This window comes from Podarcis vaucheri (genome assembly GCF_965113315.1).
Source record: "Podarcis vaucheri genome assembly, chromosome: Z".
NCBI lineage: Eukaryota > Metazoa > Chordata > Lepidosauria > Squamata > Lacertidae > Podarcis > Podarcis vaucheri.
In genome coordinates this window covers 45,022,471-45,042,996 of record NC_138758.1, presented here as the reverse complement: position 1 = coordinate 45,042,996, position 20,526 = coordinate 45,022,471, and the positions used below count along the sequence as shown (strand labels likewise).

The 20,526-nt window shown below is 45.0% G+C and overlaps 1 protein-coding gene across 6 annotated transcripts in view; it reads left to right on the top strand.

Moving 5' to 3' along the window:
* ASTN2 (astrotactin 2) overlaps positions 1-20,526 on the top strand; it is a 672,988-nt gene that overhangs the window by 565,775 nt on the left and 86,687 nt on the right. For all 6 annotated transcript variants that reach the window (XM_082208795.1, XM_082208797.1, XM_082208799.1 and 3 more), the window contains 2 exons: positions 2,262-2,395; positions 4,004-4,152. In XM_082208795.1, coding sequence (XP_082064921.1) covers positions 2,262-2,395; positions 4,004-4,152 — 283 coding nt within the window. The remainder of the gene's footprint in view (positions 1-2,261; positions 2,396-4,003; positions 4,153-20,526) is intronic.

The following is a 20,526-nucleotide window of genomic DNA, read 5'->3' as shown; positions in this document are numbered from 1 at the left end:
GCCTTATCCTCCGTGAATTTGTCTAATCCTCTTTGAAAGCCATCCAGCTCTCTCACACCCATTCTGGAAATTTGCTAAATATAGGGTTTCTAAGTAAAACCTTATTTTGGTTGTGGGAGAGAGATTACGCATTAATTTGGGCTTGTTTTCTGATTTCCCTAGTCACTTTTCTGTCCATGTGCTAACTTACTTCAGCAGCAGTCTGTTTAATACTGATTACTATTTGATTACTAAAATGTCCACAGATCCAGCCCACTTTTGAACTTTCAGTTATGATCTAAACCTAACAAATGAAATCAGATTATCTCTTTAGCTTCTGTTACTTCTCTTTTCTTCCTTTTTGATCAAATGGGAACATTTCCTAAGTGTCTGGAAGGCAGAAACAGCAGATGTGTGTGACTCAGGATGCCTTGTTAAAGGCAGCTGTGTATCTGGGGAAACTGGACTCTGTTTATACCCCTTCCTTTTATAGCTGGCTTGAATAAAACATTTTTGCTATTGTCTGCAGTAGAACCCTTTGGATCCTCTCTTGATACAGTGGAAGCCAATCCATCAGGGCAAATGGTGGCACTGCTCCACCAACCTCATTCTACCCTCAGCCAGCCCCCACCCTGCCTACCTTCTTCCTTACAACCACTTTTGGGCATGACACCACCACTTGTCATCTTCCTTAATCTCAGTGTTGCCTCAGTAGGGAAGAGGAAGAGGACAAAATGGGGGAATGTGTTGGCTCTGCCTGTCAGTGGCTCTGGCTCCCCCTACTGTTGGCCTCTCTGCATTCTGTCCTACCACTCCCACCATCCTCCAGTGTCTTTAGATGTGGATTTTAAAGGTTTACAGCAGAGATGGGAACTTGTAGCCCTCCAGATGATGCTGGACTTCAGCCCCCATCAATCCCAGCCAGCATGGCCAATGTTCATTCACACCGATGGAAGTATTAGTCCAATAACATCAGGAAGGCCACAGGATTCTTATTCCTGTGAATCCATAGTGAATCCTCACTATATTTATTTGGAATAGAATCCTACCAAGTTCAATGGAAGTTGCTAGGAAGTGCCCTGGCTTGGCAATGCTGCAGTTTCTCGAAATGTATTGAGACAACAAGTTTAGTTCTGACTAAGATGGGAAGTCTTTCTCTAGAGCTGTATCACGCAGGTGGGACTTGAATATTGTGCCATACAAAAAGGAAAACCCTGAACCTAGAATATTAACTTTTCAGGGAGAAAGTCTTGAGCCCAGCCTTTTGCCTGGCACACTTATTTTCTATGCGCAGGGAATTACAATATTCTCTCACACGCTATCCTCTTACACACTATAAAGCTGAGATAGAACCCTTCTCCCTGACAAGGCAGCTTTCTACACACAAGGTTTGTTCATTTGGTTGGTTGGTTGATAGATATGGAAGAATATTCCACCATGCAGCATTCACCAACCTGATGCTCTCCAGATGTTTTGGATCACAGCTGGCTAGTGCTTATGGGAGTTGTAGTGCAAAGCATGTAGAAGGCACCAGGTTGGCAAAGACTGACATGGTGTGACCCCCTATCTTAGTCTGAAACTGTACAACCCAGACACAGGTTGCTTATTTAAAAAGATTATTGTTGAAAGTTGACATACAATAAGGACTGTTCAGAGTGTTAGGTCAGAGAGCAGATAGAGGTTTTCTCATTGAAGTGAACTGTGTTTGTGTTATGTACTGAGTTGAATAGGATCCAAACTGAAGAAGTCTGATTGGTCCTAGAACAATAGGATCCAAATTGTAGCAGTCTGATTGGTCCTAGAACAATAGGATTCAGAATGCAGCAGTCTGATTGGTCCTAGAACAATGCAGCAGTATGATTGGTCGGCAGGAGCCACCCAATCCAGCTCCAGATATAAGTGAATCCACAACCTGATTGGCTTACAGTAGAATTCCAGAATTAGCCAATCATGTGCAGCCCATTGTGTAAATAATGTATATAAAGCAGATACTTTGAGGGGACTTTCATTCATTCCTCCTCACCACTATGAGCTGAATAAAGAGCGTGAAATCATTTTGCGACTCTGAGTATATATCAGTTTGCTTGTGTTTTATGCCAGGGATCAATTTCATAAATGTGATCTCCCATCAGCAGTCTGAAATAGTCTAGTCTAGTTAGCAACTGCCACCTCATTTATATATTAACACTGGCCCCTTTTTCTGACAGTTAGTAGTGCTATGGTAAATGCCTTTATCAGTTCTGCAATTCTTGACAGTCCATTTGTTCATTATTCTTTCCTAGGCCTTCAAGGGGGCCCTCATGAGTTCATACTGGTGCTCAGGGAAAGGGGATGTAATTGAGGACTGGTGTCGGTGTGATCTAAATGCTTTTGATGAAAATGGACTCCCCAGCTGCAGCCCTCTCCTACAGCCTGTGTAAGTATCTCTTTACAGACAGACTTCTTCTTCTACACAGTCAAAGATCCCCCCCCACCCTTTGTGTGTGAATTTTTAAAACATGATTTCCAAGGAGCTACTGGAACACCCATGTTCATAAACAAGTAGGTTGATCCAAATTATTAGGATGATGTAAGCAAAATGTGGCGTAAGTCTGTGTCATAGCATGGAGAAAGCCCTGAGTTTGATTCCTGACATTTTCAGGTAGGGCTGGAGGATACTGAAGAAAAGCAAATTGATTCCCTTCTCTTGTAGTTATTGCATGTGTCACTTTAAACTACCAGGAGCACTATTTTTTATAGTAATCTAGCCAACAATTACTTGTAGCCTTTTTGTTAGCTCCACCCCTAAAAGCTGAGCCTTTCTGTTTATTATTCTCTCCCAACTTGTTGAGACAATATGTCTGCTATTTGGCTCTTTCATTTCTATTCATCGTGTAAATGGTTCCTGCATGAATAAAGCCTTTGAACTCCAGAAACTGTAAGTGATTACTTCAGTATAATTAACCCTCCTGTCTGAAACCCCAGAGAGTTGCTGCCAATCAGTCTAGGCAATACTAGGCTAGATGGACCAGTGATCTGATTCATATGGACCTCTCATACAGACAAAACCTGGTAGACAGAGGAAGTGTGGTTTCCCCCAATATAGACTTCTCTTGCCACATATTTGAAAAAAGAGAGAGAGAGAGAGAGAGAGAGAGTACAATGGTTTTATAAAGATGGTAAGAAGGTAAAACTTGATTCTGAATACTAATGAAAAATGCATTATTATATACGAAAGCAGACACGGTCCCTTGAAAATTCACCCTGTACATATGATTAAGCATATAGGAAGATAAATCACTTAATAAAATCAAGTTCAATTATTCTTCCCTAAGGTCAACACAGTGTTCCATCAGTTCCAGGAGACAGTGCTATCTTTGTTGTATAAGAATGCTTCATGCTGACAGGAGCACAGGTGGTTCATTTTGGACAGCAGGAGGGCATTATAGTTCTGTCTGGAGGGAACTAGGGACTTGGGGAATGCTGAGTCTCTGTGGTTTTGCTGGCCCTTCTGTGGGAGAGAAAGGTCTTTTTCTGGTCTGGTCCTAGGTGGTTCAGGGAAACCATAAGCCAGGCCTTTGTGGCACAGGACAGGCACTGGTCATATTCAGTACAATATAAGGCAGCTTCCTATGTATCTGCAAGCAGATGACCTGCACAGATAAGCTCCTATTGTGTTGATTTGTGCACACAGATCCTAAAAAATACTGGGGCAGGGGGAACAACTTAGTTTGATTCATATTTTAATGCAAACTTCCCTACTTGAGACTGTCCATAACAATATGTAAACAAAAATGCAACTAACCTTTGAAATTTGCACTTCTCCAAATTTTGCGATGCACTTCTGCACAAAAATGAACACTGTGAAGGTAAAATGTGTATAATAATGCATATATTTAGTGAAAATGGCACACACAAATGCATTGTATTAGGATAAGCTGCTTGCAAAAAACGCATTTGCGTACATAAATGGTTTTTTGTTTGCAGCTGTACCAAAGGAAAGAAACTGGTTTCCAACCTGCCTGTCTTTTTCTGTTTGTCCCAGGTTGCGGCTTTCCCCCAGTGTGGAACCTTCTAGCACTGTTGTCTCCTTGGAGTGGCTGGATGTCCAGCCAGCCATCGGAACGAAAGTCTCGGACTACATCCTCCACCACAAGAAGGTTGATGAGTACACAGACACTGATCTCTACACAGGTGAACAGAGAGAGAAGGGTGGCTGGGGGGGGGGCAGGGGCAGACGGACAGATGGATGGACAAGAAAGAAACCCTTGTCTCTTGCCATAGTGCAAGTTCTGGGACTTGGTTGGTTTGTTTTCAATAACAAGGACAAGAACCTTGTTGGAAGGGGTTTTTTAAATGTGTTTCCCTCCCAGAAGGTGACAAAATTTCAATTGTTGTGCTAGCTATTCTGCATTAAAGAAAAGAAAAAAAAAAGACGGGATATACTTACAGAAGAATGGTTTCATGTTGCAAAGTTATCTCCCAGAATCACAAAACTCATCTCTTTCACTTGGATTTGGATATCAGCTCATATTTTAGACCCTTCACAGGGAAGTGCCCCTCGGTCTTTAGCCTCTCAAATAAGTATCATAGTGCAATACATCAGACATCAGTGAGACATCAGCTAACAAAATACTGTATCATCATTTACATGCTGATTTTCTTCCCAAACACTCAAGATGGTTCATCGTTTCCTAATCATGTGTTTATTAACCTTCGGAGCATTCTTGGGGAGGGAGGGTATGCTTTAATTGTGTAGTGTGTATATAGCTTGAGAGACCTGATAGGAAAGGGAAAATGTATGGAGCTACAAGAGGGAAAGAAGCAAATACAGGTGACCACTCTTGGGCGTGGGAAATTACACTGGACCCTGAGGTTTATGCCAACTACTGATCAGTAACTATCACACCTTTCTTGGCCAACTTGATGGAGAGACCAGTGACAGTTCATTTGCAGGCACTCTTAGCTGAAAGTGAATTAACCCTGGTTGGCCTGATAGATTACCTTATTCAGGAGAGGAACAAGGGGCATGCAGTTCTTGTTTCTCTGTACCATCTGAATTCGGAGAGACTATGAATGTCATAAACCAGTAAATGGGTGCAGTCATTGATTAAGGCTAATAAACTGCAACTGAACTGACAGAGACCCTATGCATAGGCTGGTGCATGATTTCCTACTATCTCCATCTGAGATAACCAGGTGGAAACAATCTGTCTATCCATCCATTCTATCTCGGCCAAAGTATACGTAAGAACAGTACCAAAACTGAATGCCATTGCTTTACCCAGTGAGCATAGAAGGGCACCCAAGGTTTTTCCAGGCAGTCTCTCATTTATGTCACAGTATCCATTTCCTGAGACACGCATCCTCCACACCCCACATTCGTCAAAAGCAAATCACTTCCAAAATAGAGTGCTAGAACTCCAGTAGATTTTAAGAAATTCTCTCTTTTTGCCGGTTACTAGCATGGTTAGGTTTCTGGGCCTCCTCTAAAGAGCCATGTAAATCAAAGTGCCTCTGAACATGAGCAGAGCACTTCATGTAATCCCAGCTCGCTCCGACACAGTGCCTTGAATAGATTGGTCACAGCTTTTCATCAAGTTCCAAAATACTCCGTTCTGCTCATCAGCTAAGCATGCATGTTACCTAAGATGGCAAAGAACACAAAGTCCTGCATGATGTGTCCTTGGATCTTTGGGGGTTGTTTGAAGATAAGAATGAGTTGTAAGCGATTAATCATTCCTTAATTGTCCTTACTTCCCCCTGTCCGGGATTTTTCCTTCTGAAACATCCATTCATAGATGAAGGGCTGGATGGGTCATTATCTAACCCAATATGGCAGTTCTGCTGTTTGCAAATACTTTGGCATCTTTGGGCTCATGTAGCTTTTGCAGCTTAGTCCCATCCCCTCTCCCATCTCCAGGGGAAATTCAGTACTGTACGTGCCACAAAACCAGTCTCTGGCATGTTTAGAGAACAGACCTAGCTCTGGAGGGGATATTTATGAGGTGCTAGTGGACAGATTGAGGATGGGTTTCTTTGTTTGTTTGTTTGTTTGTTTGTGATGGTGGTGGGGTCTACAACCTTTATGTGCAGTTTGACAGGTTCTACCAAAGGAGCCTAGAGGGTACCACAGCCCACGATGTCGGTCTCACTGTCACAGAACCTTGTGAACCCTTGAACACTTAGGATTGTTTCCAGAATCATATAACATTCAAACATTCCTCTTACCACTGTCAAACAGGTTTAATTTTCAGCTAGATCTTCTTCTCAGATGGGAATGGGGCCAGGGCAACTTCCAGGACATGCTATATATGGCAATTCCCCCTGAAACTTATATGCAGAAAAACTCCCCTTCCCTCCATCATCAAAGTTTCCAAGACTAGGTGAGGAGCTAGTATTGAACCATTAGGGACAACCTTTCCCAACCTGGTCTCTCCAGATGTTATTGAGCTACTGGCTGTGCTGGCTAGGGCTGATGAGAGTCATAGGCTACTAACCCTGATGACTGTGTTCTGCCTCTCCTGTTGGAAGCAGTATGCTTTTTAATACCAGAATCCGCAGTAGAGGAGGGCACTGTTGCACTCAGGTCCTGCTTACATGCTTCCCATAGCCACCTGGTTGGCCACTGGGAGAAGAGGACATTGTAGTGGATGGGCCAGTGGCTAGATCCAGCAGGCTGTTCTTTCATTCTCATGTAATCCAACAACATTTTGAGGGCAGCAGAGTGTGGAAAGCTAATTTGGGATGATATATGTGTGGTCACCCTGTAGAGCTGGAGGAGAGAAATCCATAGGCATAAGGGCTGGAGGATAAGACAGGGGAAGGTCAATATACAAATTAAAGATATAGACCAGAAATGGGGAACCTGGTGCTCTCCAGATGGAGTCCAATGTACATTCTCACCATCCCTCATTCTCAGGGGCAGCACCAGTAGAATGATGAACTTAACATGAGTCAGCCTTATGATGCAGGAGCAAAGAAAAGCTAATGCAATTGTAGGCTGCATCAATAGAATTAGATCAGAGGTTTTCAACCTTTTTGAGTCCATGGCTCTTTCTGTGGCACCCCTGTGGGGCTCAGGAGCCCAGTTATGTCACCCTCTGCCTGCAGAACTGGCAGCCTCTCACCCTTTCCCAAACACCCTCCCTTGTGGAGTGTTCCCTCAACCTCCTCTCCTCTCCCCTCTGCTTGGGAGTCCTCTAGGCAGCAGCTGCTGCTGTCCCTGGTCTCTGAGCTGCCCCCCCTCCATGCCCCAGAGAGGTGCCTCCTCACACTGCCCCACAAGGGCCTGGGAAGAGGATGTTCCCAGCCTTAGTGGCCCAACAGACACTGGCCAAAATTTAACGTGAGGCCAGCACTTGCCTTGGGAGGCAGCAGTGGCAGCAGCGGGCACTGCCAGGCATGCATGGTGGAAAGGCTTCCCTTCAGAACCGGGCATTCAGCTCCCAGGCAGGCCGTGCATGCAGCAAGCACAAGAAAGGCCAGCACAGTGCCTGCCTGCCAAGCCTCCAATTTCTCTATCCATTCCCAACAGCAAGGTCTGGTGGACTGGCTGGCTGGCTGGGTTCTCTTGCCTGCCTGCTTGTTTGCTTGCTTACTACAAGGCTACCTCAGCTCCAGGCAACCAGCACCCCCTGGCCACCCCCAGAGGCACCATTCACCTGCAGAGCTTGTAGCCAGGGCTGCTGCAACAAACAGCCATGCAAGCCTTTTGGAAGCAGAGACGTGAAAGGGCATCAGAGGCAGGAGGGAAGGAAAGAGGGACAGAAGCCAGTGTTGCCCGTGACACCCCTGACCATACTTCAAGGCACACCATGGCACACTGGTTGAAAACCACTGGTCTAGATTAAGGGTACCCGGAGGTAAATCCTGATACAGTGGTGCCTCGCAAGACGAAATTAATTCGTTCCGCGAGTTTTTTCGTCTGGCGAATTTTTCGTCTTGCGAAGCACGGTGTCGGAAAAGCTTCAAAAATCACAAAAACCTCAAAAAAGGCTACCACGCCGCGTTCTATGAGTTGCTCCTCGAAGTCGAGTCGCAACTGTATTAACGGTGTTAAGAAAAAGGAAACAAACTTGCAAGACGTTTTCGTCTTGCGAAGCAAGCCCATAGGGAAATTCGTCTTGCGAAGCAGCTCAAAAACCGCAAAACCCTTTCGTCTAGCGAGTTTTTCGTCTTGCGAGGCATTTGTCTTGCAGGGCACCACTGTAGTGCACACAGTCTCAACACTCAAGAGTAGTCAAAGAGTCCACATGGTCAAATACTGGTCCAGGTCCAATACAACAAGCAAGGTCTGAAGTCAATCCACAAGGTCAGGTTCATGCCTCATCAGCTAGGGCCAGTCCTGAAGTCACAGTCCAGTGGAGTTCCCAAAGCAGCCAAGCTATAGTTCATCAGTGGAGAAAGTTGAGCAGACCCAGAGTATCTGCCTTTCTTCCCTTTTATCCTTCCCCATTTTGATTGATGCACCGGAGTTTGATCCAGCTGAGCAGCTTTGCCTCTCCACTTCATTAAGCAAGTGATTCTTACCTGCCCTGACCAGCTGAGAGACCACAAACCTCCTCACAGACCTAATGCACCCCATGATCGCCACCTGGTCAACTAGTGAGCTGGGCTGTGTCCCCTTGCCTGTCAGTATCCTGGAGTGCATTTCCTGCTGTTCCCAATGCCTTAGAGTTCTGGTGATGTGTTTCCTCTGATTCTGATAACTGAACTGTTGGTTGCCCCTGCAACATCATCTGATGTCCCTCCTAAGACCCCGACCTCCCCTTCTTCATCTTCAGCTTGTCCTAGTGTCTACCAATTGTGGCTACACTGCTCGCCAGGATTCCCTTCCCCTTCCTCTGTGTTCTGACAGCTCATGACTGGAAGTAATAGTACCGCTATATCCTGCCTTGGTCAGACCCCACCTGGAGTACTGTTTCCAGTTCTAGGCACCGCATTTTAAGGAGGATATTGACAAATGAACATGTGCAGAAGAGACCACCAGGATGATAAGGGGTCTGGAAACCAAGCCTTATGAGAAGTGCTTGAGGGAGGTGGGTATGTTTAGTCCGGAGAAGAGAAGCCTGAGAGGTGATATGATAGCCGTTTTCAAATATCTCAAAGGCTGTCCCATGGAAGATGGAGCAAGCTTGTTTTCTCTTGCTCTGGAGAGTAGGACCCAACCCAATTGATTCAAACTACAAGAAAGGAGATTCCGACCAAATGTTAGGTACAATTTTCCACCTCAGGAGGTGGTGGACTCTCCATTGCTGAAGGCTTTTAAACAGAGGTCAGATGGCCATCTGGCAATGATTCTTTAGCTGTGATTAGATGACCTTTGGGCACCCCTTCCAAATCTATAATTTTATGATGCTTTCAATGGCCAGTTGTGGGGAGCGGGACTCTGCCCACAGCAGCTGAAAACAGCCCTGCTTGCATCCAAATCTATTGAGTGATAGTTGTGGAAATGTGTCCTGAACAACAGTGCAACAATATGCTGCACAGACGAATGGTGCTCTTTGCTTGCGATGGAAAGCCTGCCTCTGTGTGTGAATATATTGCAGGCCACAGAACAACCCAGCCCATTATGTCACAGTAGAAACAGGCTCCACAACTGAAAGAAAGGGAGTGTGTTTTTTTTACAGGGTGAGGTACAAACTGAATGGCTTACAAGCATCTGGAATTAATATTAGGCTTGGAAAAAAATGTTTTTTGTCACACCAGTGCTCCTCTGGTAGAAGGGTGAGACCCTCTAAAGGAGGGGGGAGGGGCTGGAGAACAGTGATAATTCTGTACCCCTGTGCTATATTTCACAGACTTTAATAAAAAAATGTGGGGGAAATGGATGAGGTTTGTAATGATTAAGATATGCCATGTCTGCCATACGCATCTAAGACAATGAGTAGTTTTCTCTAAAGCAGTCAACAGTTCTGGGACTGCACCACGTCAGGCTGTAGAAAACTAGCATGCTGAACTAGGCCCGTTCTCCCTGACATCTATACTTCATTCCCACTGAAGGTGTAAATTAATATCTCAGCTGGGTTGCACCAAGTGGAGACTCATCTTCCAGGTCTTCCACCAGACAAACCAAGTTCATAGTTCTACATTTGGGAAGGAGAAACTAAATGCGTAGGTATAGGATGGAGAAAAGTACACGTGAAAAGGATATTAAGATTGTGGTTTTATCACATTCCGAAAATGTGTCAGCAGTGGTAATGTGTAGGAGTAATAGTTGGCATTCACATAATACCAAGCCACAGTTTATTAAATTATGGTTTGTGAAGCTATGGCTTGGTGTTATGCGTGACCCCTGTCCAGCAGCTTAACAGTGGTTAAACCAACCAAGCTAGTTTATTCTAACCACCCCATTCCTTCTTGAGAGTGTTGTGTCCCACTCCCCATCACACAAGCCTCCCACTGGGATAAGTGTAGTTGTTTCCACTTGTTTCCAGTGCACCTTCCCAATCTCTTGGATATTTGTGTCCTGGAAAGAGTTGGGGGAGGGAACAAGAGAGGCAGCAGGGAGGGAGGAGTATTTTGGCCAAGGTTGAAACTATATGCCTAAATAATCCATTGAATCATGTTTTCCACAAGGCGGTTCTAGTTCATCTGACCAGTAAATTCTTTTTTTGGCTGCAGCAGGTTCTGGGCATTGCTGCTGGTTCCCCATCACTCAGGAGGTTATTTTAGGTAGGGGCCTTGCAGTGGGTGGGGTGTTTGTGTGTGTGTGTGCATGCTGCTTTGTGCTAGGGTTGTTCTGGAAAGTCTGTTCTGGTGATATGAGCCTTGGAGAGAGGAGAGCCTGGCACGTTTGATGTGTGGGTGCCAGAGAGGTTGTGGCCAGTGTTAGCCATACAATATGTTAGCAGACATATTGAAAGTAATGGGCATGACTATTTAGGTCCATTAATATCAGTGCGTCTACTCAGAGTAGGACTAACACTGGCCATATCCCATTGGGTGGCATGTGTGTACACATGTGTGCTGTTATATATCTCAAGAAAATAAATGGTGCAAGAATGAGAAGAACAAAATAAGTTATCTGATATATTTCATCAGGGGGAACAAACATAGTACTCTCCAGATATTGATGGACTACAACTCTGACAACTCTTTGGTTACTAGCAGTGTTGACTGGAGCTGATGGGAGTCATAGTCCCACAACATATGGAGGGGCACCATGTTGGCTAGTCCTGCATCACATGGGACTTGGGCTATCTCCAGTGGTGGAGGGCAGAACATTTTCCATTCATTTATTGCTCTGTCCATTAGTAACATGAATTTATGCCAGTTGCAAATAAATATTAGGTTAGTTTGGAAGTTTTCAAAGTTTTTTTGGTTTCTCCTCCTCCTCCTCCTCCTCCTCCTCCTCCTCCTTCTTTCGCAATCACTTGTAACCGAGTAAGATGGTCTTCCATGAACACAGTCTTAACACTGAGTCCGTGAGTGACTGTGGATGCCAATTCTGGATCCACACGTCCTTCTACAGTAGGGACATAGGTTTCCGGGTGGGAGTTGATCATGGTGAGGGTTTGCCAAGTGTGCCTTCCTCTTAGCATGTTTCTTTTGTCCTGAGTTCAAGCATCTTCAAAGCCCATGACACCTTTGGTAAAGGCTGTTCTCCAATTGGAACGCTCGCAGTCCAGTGTTTCCCAGTTATCGGTGTTTATATTACTTTTTTATATATATTTGCCTTGAGAGAGTCTTTAAACCTCTTTTGTTGACCACCAGCATTATGCTTACCATTCTTAAGTTGGGAATAGAATACTTGCTTTGGAAGATGATAATCAGGCATCCGAACAACATGACCAGTCCAACGAAGTGGATGTTGAAGAATCATTGCTTTGACACTGGTGATCTTTGCTTCTTCCAGTACACTGACATTAGTTCGCCTGTCTTCCCAAGTGATATATAAGATTTTTCAGAGACACCGTTGATGGAATCTTTCAAGGATTCCAATGCACAGTATTCACAGTAAGGCTCTGTTCCGATGGCATGAGTAGTCACGATGACCGGTAGATTCTTATCTGCTTCAGCCTTCATCAACCATCACAGCCATTGTAACACTTTAGGAAAAAAAATCTTCTAATGTACCTATTTTTGCAAAGTATTATTTCCCCTAATATTTATATTTTTGAATGTTTTTAGTCATTTTTTTGGAATGTCTGTATTTTGGAGTGTCCTCCCCAAAATGAATACAGTGGTACCTCAGGTTAAGTACTTAATTCGTTGCGGAGGTCCGTTCTTAACCTGAAACTGTTCTTAAGCTGAAGCACCACTTTAGCTAATGGGGCCTCCCACAGCTGCCACACCGCCACAGCACAATTTCTGTTCTCATCCTGAAGGAAAGTTCTTAACCCGAGGTACTATTTCTGGGTTAGCAGAGTCTGTAACCTGAAGCGTATGTAACCTGAAGCATATGTAACACAAAGTACCACTGTATATGCATCGTTGTGCTGACTTTACCTAACTACGTGCATGTTTTTGCACATTACTTGGCTGGAGCACTACATTACAACATTGCGAAAACCGTAAATTTTGAAGGATGGCTAAGTTTCAGTTTGCATGCTGTTTCAGAATATGTGAATTAGCTAGAATTGCTGTTAAATGTGAACTGAATTACCCACCATACCTGGACTTTGACCATGCAGACGGGAACTGATGAGAGTTGGGGTTCCAATAACATGTGGACTGTCCTTTAATGTGACAGTCAAATGTGCCCATGTACAAGAAACAGCTTGCAAGGACAGGTGTAGAGGAAGCTTTAGGGGCGTGGAACCTGTTTCAGTCTGTGCATTGTTTCAGAACATATATATGAGGCATATTCACTTTTTAATTCAATCTGAATTGAATTTCATCCCCACATGTAGTGTGGATAGATATAAGTAATAAGGAGATACCCTTGAAGTGCCCAGAATCTCTTGTGCTCAAGTGGAATTTGCTTTTCCTGGGATTCATCCTCTACAGGCACATTGGTGAGCCAAGCTTCTAGAGACCAACAACCCCAGGCATGCCTTTCTGCTTCTGTCCAGTTGTTTTAGCCAGATGCATCCAGAATAAGGGCTCATACTTACCTCTGTTTGTCCTGTGATTTCAAATCACAGGTCTGAGAGGTTGGAATATTTCCCCCCATTTTTTTTGGGGGGGGGGCTTCTGCTACTTCTCCTGGGAAAACCCACTGTTTTACTACTGATTACTACTGAATCAGAACAAACATCAATTTGGTTTTCTGTGGATTGATGTCCGTTCTGATTGAACAGTAAACAGTGGGTTTTCCTGGGAAAAGCTGCGGGTCAAAAGAAAAACCTCTTGGACCTGTGCTTAGAAATCGCGGGACAAATGGAATTGTGGATGAGCCCTAAGTCAGAGGGCTGTGGAAGCCTAACACTACAGTTTGAAAATGCAGAGAGCCGTCTTTCCCATAGGGCTTAGTGGTGCATCGCGCCAGGGCACTGGCCTCTCAGGGGCGCCTCAGCAAGTGGGGGAGCTGTGCAGCTTTGCCAGTGGCCTCCCTTATCCCTGCGCCCTGCCAACCATAAGGCTGGCGGGTGTGCAGCTTCCCCCCCAAGCCTCTGTGGGGATTGCTCTCCTCCCAAGGAGGCTTAGGAGGGAAGCTGCGCTCTCCTCCCGCAGAGGCTTGGGAGGGGTGCAACTTCGCTCCCAAGCCTCTGCAGGGATTGCTCTCCCACAGTGCCCCCCCCCGATGGCTGACAGTGCGCAGCTACGGCCACCCCAACACCATCCATGGTAATTTGGGGGCACTGGGCAGATATTTGCACTCCAGCACTGCATCTACTAAAGACGGCCCTGAACACACACACACACATCCTCCTTTGACACACAAGCTTTCAAGCACCAGATAGGTACTTTGAGTACCTTTCTTCCCTTTTGCTGTCATCAGCAGAAAAAGCCTAACAATCACCTGTTTTAATTTTGGCAGAGCATTATTTGTGTTCCTTAACAGAGGTGGCAAGATTCTTTCCCTTCTCTCCCCTCCCTGCCACTTTCTGCTGCTTGTTTTACAAATGATCCACTTTATCAAGGAGCCTTTAAAGTGGCAACTTCATCAATCACCCATAATTTGCCTCTGCCATTGCGTATACGTGCATAATGGGAATCCTACATTTATTAGGATTAATTTATTCTGTAGTTCTTGTTTTTGTTGTTTCTCCCTTGGGCTGTGAGTGATTTTGTTTGTTTGTTTGTTTGTTTTCCTTTTCTTGGTTTGAACACATCGTTCTACGCAGCACAATTTCCTGCTTTCTTTCTAAGACCCAGCACACTTTTGGTACATGATGAAACTTTTCCAAAATAAAACGAATGTTTTATCTTTGATCACGGGTCTTTGGATAAAAGTGACTTGTTCCAGTAAGAATGCCAATGAACTTCATTTTAATTAGTATTCCTTGTGTCCAAATTGGGGACAGGTGATTGATGATTACTACACTTGTCCCAAACTGTGACTGAGACAAAGGTTGTAAGCCAGTTAAATCCTTTTTTATTTCACAAGAAACAGCCTGCTGGATCAGGACAGTGGTCCATCTAGGCCAGCACCCTGTTCTCACAATGGCCAACGAGATGCCTGTGAGAAGCCTGCAAGCAGGATCTGAGTACAACAGTGTCTCTGCGTGTCACATTCTATTTTTTTTAAAAAAAATATTTATTGAATTTTCACAAATTATAAAAACACACATATCACACTATACAAACATACACACACAAAAACAAACAAACATGTATAATTTCAAATCTTTTTTTTCCTTGAACCTTATTTCCCCGACTTCCCCATACCTCCCCTTTCTGCATTCCAATTTCCAAATTTATTTCAGCAAATCCTCCCCTTAATTTTATCCAATTGTTTCCTTTCCTTTCCTTTTACTTAATCTTTTTCAGCTGTAATCCCTTACTTTCTTAACCACAACATTTTAACACTCATTAATTTTACAATATTTCTTAAGATAAATTTTAAATTTCTTCCGATCTTCTTCCGCCGTCTCTTTTCCCTGATCTCGGATTCTGCCAGTCATTTCAGCCAGTCCCATGTAGTCCATCACCTTCATCTGCCATTCTTCCAGAGTGGGTAGATCTTGTGTCTTCCAATACTTTGCGATGAGTATTCTTGCTGCTGTTGTAGCATACATAAAAAAGTTCTATCTTTCTTTGACACCAATTGGCCGACTATGCCCAAGAGAAAGGCCTCTGGTTTCTTAGTAAAGGTACATTTAAGTACCTTTTTCATTTCATTATATATCATTTCCCAGAAAGCCTTAATCTTCGGGCACGTCCACCAAAGGTGAAAAAAAGTACCTTCAGTTTCTTTACATTTCCAACATTTGTTATCAGGCAAGTGGTAAATTTTTGCAAGCTTGACTGGGGTCATGTACCACCTGTAAATCATTTTCATAATATTCTCTCTTAAGGCCTGTGTGTCACATTCTAGTGGTGGACGGAGCCAGAGGCAAAAGTGCATCGAACAATGAATATGACACTTACCTTGCTCTACTTATGTTTGTTTTTGCACACAATTGTGCAACCCACTCTATCCTCCATCCAGGCAAACAAGAGGCATTCTCGGAGTTCAAAAACACATTCCAGCCATGCAAAAATACTCAGGGATGGAATGCTGCAGGCCTGGTAACTAGTGGGGATAGGGAATGTGGCTTGTGGAGAGACTCAATGACCAAATACAACAGTCTGGAGGACCACATTTGTCTCCACCCGGACCTGAGGTCCTCCAGTCCAACCTTTGAGGCTCCACAATTTTCAGAATCCAGATCACATCCAAAGTCTTGATCCTTAAGCTGCTAAGCTTAAACTTTTCCCTCCCCCCCAAAAAAGTTTCCCTGTTCAGACTTCACTTGCCTCTCTCCCTTTTGTGTATTTCTGAGCCTCAATGAATACAGTGGTACCTCGGGTTACATACGCTTCAGGTTACATATGCTTCAGGTTACAGACTGCGCTAACCCAGAAATAATACTTCGGGTTAAGAACTTTGCTTCAGGATGGGAACAGAAATTGTGTGGCGGCGGTGCGGTAACAGCAGGAGGTCCCATTAGCTAAAGTGGTGCTTCAGGTTAAGAACAGTTTCAGGTGAAGAACGGACCTCTGGAACGAATTTAGTACTTAACCCGGGGTACCACTGTATATTGCTTGTCCCAAGCTTATCAAAATCACCAATGCTCTGGCTTCCTAACCACTGCTTAGGTGATAACAGAATAAATGATGTAAGGAGGGAGCTGCAGCCCTAGTTGGGAAAAGAGGTAGTTAGCTCAGGGGTCAGCAAACTTTTTCTGCAGGGGGTGGTCCACTGTCCCTCAGACCTTGTGGAGGGCCGGACTATCTATCTATCTATCTATCTATCTATCTATCTATCTATCTATCTATTATCTATCTATTCCTATGCACACTAAGGGGGGGGCAAGTAGTCGTACTCCCCACCCCACCCCAGGCCCAGCCGCCTTCTTGGTTTGCCGCCTGCCTCATTTGCCAAAGGGCTAGCAGTGTCGGCATGAAACAGGCTTCCTCCCCGCTGAGAGAAAGAAGGTGCTCTGCTTATCTCCCCACCACCGCTGCTGCTACTGCTGCTATAGGCAGGTAGGCAGAGCGAGCTTGTCCACTCTGCTCTCTGGCCCACAGGAACACTAGGGCGGTGGCGGCAGGAGGAAGAGGCTGAGCAGCAGTGGCTCTGCCAATCAAACCAGGCGCAGTGTTTGATTTGCAGACCTGCCACCGCTCGGCCTCTTCCTCCTGTTGCCATCGCTGGGAGTCCTGTCTTCACGTCGGGTTCCACTTTGTGGCACGGGCCAGTTTTACAAGCCTGGAGGGCTGTATCCGGCCCCTAAGCCTTAGTTTGCCGACCCCTGATATAGCTACTTTAAATGAATTCAAATTCCCAGGGCCCGATTAGTGGAATCCAAGGGTACTAAAAATGGGCCTGGGAAATCACACAACTGCTAAGGAGACAGACAGTAAAAACACCTCAAAATGAAAAGACCACAGCAAGGATGCAGCTGGAAAAGTAAGAGGTAGAAGCACTTGCTGCAGGGATGTAGCTGGAATGAAGGTGTAATCACACATGAAATGTTGACAGGTTTGCATGGTTGAGGTTCAAGAGAAAGCAGTGTTCCCGTGGGCCAGTAGCCTTTTAGCCTATGTGAGCATGAAAGTCCAGTTTAAGGATTACTTGGAAGAGTGGCCCTTCCCTCTTGTAGCTGAAAGAATTGGCTAAAGGTATCAGGTAGGGCTCAGCAAGACCAGGATCTGGTCAGCTCTGACACTTGGCCGACAGAGGGTGCTCCTGTACTGTCCAGAGCGACGAAGAACAAAAGTAAAATGAAAAGGGCAGCAGCAGAGGTTGCCAGCTGACCTTTTTTCAATCAGATCATATATTTCCAGAGAAGCCAAGGTGCCAGCAGTGTGGAGCAGTCACAGCTTCCCAGGAGTTGCTGAGGGAAGGCAAGGAAGTACATTATTGGGGAGGCAGGCAGCATGGTCTTGCAGTCTAATCAACATTTTCTCAGCAAGTGCAAGAGAGCAAAATGGGAGTGTGCCATCTCCCATTATGGAAACTTTTAAGAATTCTCTTTTTGTGGCTTAATACCCAGCAGTAGCTGAATGAGTGATCAAGTGACTGAGGCATCCTTTCTAACTGGCTGTTTATGCACACCCGGGGCTGCAGTTTTTCTGGAAGAGATATAGCTTTCTGTACAAAATAACCCACAGGTATAGCATGTGGTGCTTCGATGCCTGCACATTCAGCAGCAAGGCAACTCCCTGTGGCCCCCAAAAACCTTCTTCGCTGCCCTTGTCTCTTAAAGCAAGGGTGACACCTGGACTGTCCTTGGTGATTGTTCGTTTAGGTGGAATTTATTTAATGCCCAGTGGAATTTCAGCATGTCTTGGTGTTGAGGAACTGTGTGCAACTGAATGAAAGGAGATGAATCCACAATCCAGGGTGCTAGATTGGTATCCTGTTAAGGTTGGTGTCCTGTAGCTACTCCTGCTTTCATTCATCATTTTGTTCTATAAGCCACTAGAGGAAGTGTTTAGAAATACAGCAGTTTTACAGATCCACTTCATACTTTGTCCCTTCTCAAAAGCAAGCCCATGTGGGGTTGTCTTGGATGGATCATATACCTTATACAGTGGTGCCCCGCAAGACGAATGCCTCGCAAGACGAAAAACCCGCTAGACGAAAGGGTTTTCCGTTTTTCGATGCACTTCGCAGGACGAATTTCCCTATGGGCTTGCTTCGCAAGACGAAAATGTCTTGCGAGTCTTGAGATTTTTTCGATTCCCCCCCTTTTTCTAAGCCGCTAAGCCGCTAATAGCCTTTTAGCCGCTAAGCCGCTAAGCTTTTAATAGCCACTAAACCGCTAATAGCACTAATCCGCTAAGCCGCTAATAGGGTTGCTTCGCAAGACGAAAAAACCGCTAGACGAAGAGACTCACGGAACGGATTAATTTCGTCTTGCGAGGCACCACTGTACCATGTGTCCATTGAGCCCAGTATCTTGCAAATTTTTTTACAGTGGGCGGGTGCATGGCAGAGGCAAGGCTGGCCCAATACATTTGGGCACCTGAAGCGAACCACAAAATCAGGGAAGAAGGGGTGAGTAAAGATCTACCACAGGAACAAAGTGGGGATAAATATCTATATCAGGAATAAGGGTGGGAGGAAACCAACAGTGCCTCCTATTCGCCAAAGAGGCAGCTGTAGAGGCAGCATTTAGAGGCTGTGGGACTGCCAATAAGATGGCAGATCTGGCCTCTAAGGAAAGTGCCCCAGCAGGCAATGCATTCCTTGAAGGCTGAATCTGCTGCTCATGTGCCCTTACCAGGCCTCATGGATGAACCAGCCCTGGGCAGAGGTGATATTGAGGCTGAGGACTTCCTGAGTCATAGCTCAATCTCCTAGACCAGGCATAGGCAAACTCGCCCCTCCAGATGTTTTGAGACTACAATTCCCATCACCCCTGACCACTGGTCCTGTTAGCTAGGGATGATGGGAGTTGTAGTCCCAAAAACATCTGGAGGGCCGAGTTTGCCTATGCCTGTCCTGGACACTACACCTATGTCAGTTATCATATATAGTTAGTAGCAGTATCACATACCCTCCAATATTTCTCCAATGGTGATGATGATCACCATCACCACCATGTTATTATTTATATGCCACCCATCTGACTAGGTTGCCCCAGCCACTCTGGGCGGCTTCCAACATATATAAAAACATAATAAAACATTTAATGTTTAAAACTTTCCTATACAGGGCTGCCTTCAGATGTCTCCTAAAAGTTGTATAGTTCCTTATTTCCTTTGCCTAGGTGCCGCATAACTCTATACCCTCCAAGATTCTCTGACGAAAATAGGAACTTCCTAAGGAAAAGTGGGACATCCTGGGATCAAATCAGATACAGGGATGGCTTCTGTAAATCTGAGACTGTCCCTGGAAAATAGGGACACTTGGAGGGTCTGGTAGCAGCAGTAGTAAAGAGCAACAGCAACAACAATAGCAGCTAATGGCAGCAGTATCTTTTACCTGCCCTTCATTGGAAGGTTCAGGACAGGTTATAGCATATGAAAACACATGCAGCCAGAACACCCTCCAAAAATGTGCTTATTGATTGGGATCTGGAATGGCTCACTGCTTCACATGCACAGGTCATGTCCTCCCAATATAGCCCCCCTCAATATAGCCCTGGTTTTTCCTGCCCAGTTTGTGAGGGTCCTATCCAGGGGTTGGTGTTATCAGATTCTGCCAAGACTGATTGATGCCCCAGCAGGAAAGCCCCAAGGCTGCCCTTAAGCCTGCTGATCCTTCTTGCTATGGCTGCCCGTTCATCGGGCCTCTCCAAGTGGGTAAAGCAGTGACAGCAAGCGGTAGGAGTCACAACCTCTGCTATCTGCCTCTTGCCTTTTGTACTGATGGGACAAGGCAAGTAAGTGAGTGGTGGGGTTACCCTGGGAAGTCCACCACTCCATGGCATGTTGGGTTCATCCAACTAAATTCTACTCAGAATAGATCCATTGAAACCAATGGACCAAAATCACAGTTATGTCTGCAACAAACCATTATTCAAAGGTCCCTGAATAATAATAATAATAATAATAATAATAATAATAATAATAATAATAATAATAATAATAATAATTTATTATTTATACCCCGCCCATCTGGCTGAATTTCCCCAGCCACTCTGGGCGGCTCCCCATCAAGTGTTAAAAACAGTACAGCATTAAATATTAAAAACTTCCCTGAACAGGGCTTACTTCAGATGTCTTTTAAAGATAGGATAGCTGCTTATTTCCTTCACATCTGAAGGGAGGGTGTTCCACAGGGTGGGCGCCACTACCGAGAAGGCCCTCTGTCTGGTTCCCTGTAACCTCACTTCTCGCAATGAGGGAACCGCCAGAAGGCCCTCAGCGCTGGATCTCAGTGTCCGGGCAGAACGATTGGGGTGGAGACACTCCTTCAGGTATACAGGACCAAGGCTGTTTAGGACTTTAAAGGTCAGCACCAACACTTTGAATTGTGCTCGGAAACATACTGGGAGCCAATGCAGATCTCTCAGGACCAGT